The sequence below is a fragment of the Haliotis cracherodii genome, unplaced genomic scaffold (assembly GCF_022045235.1).
Source record: "Haliotis cracherodii isolate W230 unplaced genomic scaffold, xgHalCrac1.p SCAF_10, whole genome shotgun sequence".
NCBI classification, from domain to species: Eukaryota; Metazoa; Mollusca; class Gastropoda; order Lepetellida; family Haliotidae; genus Haliotis; species Haliotis cracherodii.
In genome coordinates, this window is record NW_027266265.1 from 51,936,221 (window position 1) to 51,939,431 (window position 3,211).

The 3,211-nt window shown below is 41.2% G+C and overlaps 1 protein-coding gene across 1 annotated transcript; it reads left to right on the forward strand.

Annotated features, from left to right (window-relative positions):
* On the forward strand, positions 1-1,918 carry LOC139453888 (uncharacterized). Its single transcript, XM_071235337.1, has 3 exons — positions 1-106; positions 719-943; positions 1,905-1,918. The coding sequence occupies exons 1-3, from the start codon at positions 1-3 to the stop codon at positions 1,916-1,918; spliced, it is 345 nt and encodes a 114-aa protein (XP_071091438.1).
* Positions 1,919-3,211: the final 1,293 nt, after the last annotated feature.

The following is a 3,211-nucleotide window of genomic DNA, read 5'->3' on the forward strand; positions in this document are numbered from 1 at the left end:
ATGAAAGTCAAACTCTTTTTCATCGTGGCCATCGTCGCCCTCAACGCTTACATGGCCAACGCTGCCACGAACGAATGTCTCACTGATCCTGTTGTAGAATGCGAAGGTGAGCTGTCCTTTCTGTCCTTGAGTGAGTGAGTGAGTTGGGTTTAACGCCGCTTTGAACAGTGTTTCAGTTATATCACGGCGATTAAGAACATGTGTTTACGAAGACCTGACTAAAGGCTTCCTCAGCAACAGCTGCAGTAACTACAGGACAAATTGGACAGTCCAAAAACGATATCTTGTTTGACTATCAACTCAAACTGCAGGATATATTTGATAAAACAGACATTGCTTACCCTAGTCTCAATTAAGAAACAACGACTAGACCTGTACCGGAAATGTCCAAAAGACAGAGAGTTTGTTTGTTGTTTAATGCCGCACTCAGAAATATTCCAGCTATATGAAGGCGGTCTGTAAATATACAAGTCTGGACCAGACAATCCAGTGATAGATATCATGAGCATAAATCCACGCAACCGGGATACGATGACATGCATCAACCAAGTCAGCGAGCCTGACCACCCATTCCCGTCGCCTCTTACGACAAGCATAGTCGCCTTTTACGGCAAGCATGGGTTGCTGAAGACATATTCTACCCTGAATCTACACGGGTCCCGACAGACTGTAGTCCCCCTTTACCTGTTACTGTAGGGTTGTCTGTGTTTGATTTCAGAGTGTTTGACGGACTGTTGCGAGGAACTTCTGATCGCCATCAAGACGTACGAAGACTGCAGCTGCCCGCTACTGACTGAGGCCAATCCAGAGGAGGACCGACAGAACTTCTACCTCCGCGTCTTCTACCGCGAGCTGTCTGTTTGGCTCAAGTGGTACTGCTACCTGCACGGCGCTCACCTCACCTTCGGCGACGGTCTCCCAATTGCCCCGTACTACGAATATGGTGGGTGTTATGATGCGTTAGTTCTAGTTATCGACTACGATGGGTGGTTTGAGTTGCTAGATCATGTTTTCGGTTGCGGTGGGTGCTGTTAATCGTTGATATTATTCGATTATTCTATTAATCGTCAGAAGGGGATATATCTAGCCTTCGACTTAACGCCGTAATCGTCAAAAGGGGATATTGTTAACCTTCGACTTGACGCAGTAATCGTCAGAAGGGGATATCGTTAACCTTCGACTTAACTCAGTAATCGTCAGAAGGGGATACCGTTAACCTTCGACTTGACGCAGTAATCGTCAGAAGGGGATATGGTTAACCTTCGACTTAACTCAGTAATCGTCAGAAGGGGATATCGTTAACCTTCGACTTAACGCCGTATTCGTCAAAAAGGGAAAGGGTTGTTGATAAGATAGTATAGTATCGTAGTAATTGACAAATTGGATATCGTAAACCTTCAAGTTATCGGTTTAATCTACAAATGCGATATCATAAACATTTGAGTTTTTGAAATAATGGATAAAAGGGGATATGGTTAACCTTCGAATTACTGAAGTAATCGAAAGGGGGACAGATTTATAATTTAGTTATTGTAGTAGTCGACACAAGGGGACATGGTTAACCTTTGACTTAACGCAGTAGTCGTCAGAAGGGGATACATCTAACCTTCGACTTAACGCGGTAATCGTCAAAAGGGGGTGTGATTAACCTTCGACTTATTGTAGTAGTCGATAAAAGGAGATATGGTTATAAGCATTTAATTTACAGTTATGTTGTGATTCTTTCAATTAAAATAACGCAGTTATGAGGAAGTCACTGTCACAATTTGTACCGATATAAAATAATGAAATTATCAGGAAGGCATAGATACCTCAGAGATCTTCATATACATCGCAAATAGTGTTTATGGCATGTAATTAATATTAATTCAACAATTCTGATATGATTTTTTTTGTAATTTCAGAGGACAAGAAATAAACAACGTTCCACACAATCAACAAACATGTTTATTTGCGGAAACGAAAGGGGTTTGTTTCAAACAAAATCGATTTATTTCTCTAATATGTTTTTTAATAAAAGTTTGCCCATCAGCAAAGTATTCTTCGTTGTCACTGTCTTACGGGTGTTTTAACACGTCTCCATCAGTTTCGTCCTTGCTATCATCAACCCAGATGGGCGTTCTGCCAATTTAGTAGCGAGCTTAATAGGATTAAGCAAATATTTTGGTATTAATTAAGGATTTGACCCGCCGAGTTTCATCAAGGGCCTCTCCACGGTTTAATTCATAGTTTCAGATCTGACCATATAAAGACGCCCTGCCCAGTGTCACGCCAGATCGAGGCCCGAGGGTTAACCAGGCTGTCCTAAATCCATTAGAAAAATGGAGAGTTATCCTTAGTCTCGTATGAACACGTTTGTCGATTACAGAAAGACAGTCTAAATCTTCCCAGATTGAGAGGGAGTGTCCTATTTGCAAATACCCCCAGCAAAACGTGTTTTAACTGTGTAGGTAGTGACACACGGGCCTGACTCGACACTCTGCCATAACAGGCAGGGTAAACTGCAAGTCAAGAGATCAGGCAAGACTCTAGAGGCTTTGTATCGAGGGATCTGAGAGATTTGGGCCTTCTTGCTAAACAGTGACGAGAGTCGTTGGATATTATGATGGCCCGTCACGTGACGACAAAGAACGTGGTCTCTCGGCGAAGCAACACACGCTCAGGCGATATCCAACTCGTTATTTGACTGACGTTGTATGAGCTCGATGCACTTTATGATTTGAGTAAGAGCTGGGATCAAATCTATATGTTCGGCTTGTTGTGTCGGAGTGTGGGGCACGCAAATTAAATAGCAAATACCGCGTTATTGTTGTAACGTATAGCGTGCACTCACACGCAAGGTTGATCTTCAACAAATCCACACTATGAATCCCGTGATTGCGATATGTTTAGAAGACAGACAATTTGTGATAAAAGTTCCCGTGGTAACTATGTATATTTACCCAATCGAGTTATATCATTTTACAGACGTTACTTTGTATTAAACAAGCACTGACCATTTTAATAAATATTAAAATTCCTAAACAAATAAAAACACTTTCATCACTATGGAAGTAAATAATAATTAGACCGGGTGCTATTTATGATATTTATGTGTTTTCATGCGTGTTTTCTTAATCCTTTAAAACGTGTCCTTCGACACGCATGTGTTAATGCGTTGATGAAGTTAATTATCTGAGTATTTGTTTCATAGTAAAGCTTAAATTTTTAA

Excerpts from the sequence above, each read along its gene's own strand:
- LOC139453888 (XM_071235337.1), top strand. The coding sequence starts at position 1 with ATGAAAGTCAAACTCTTTTTCATCGTGGCCATCGTCGCCCTCAACGCT. Across the intron at positions 107-718 it reads TCCTGTTGTAGAATGCGAAG|AGTGTTTGACGGACTGTTGC; the intron begins GTGAGCTGTCCT and ends GTTTGATTTCAG.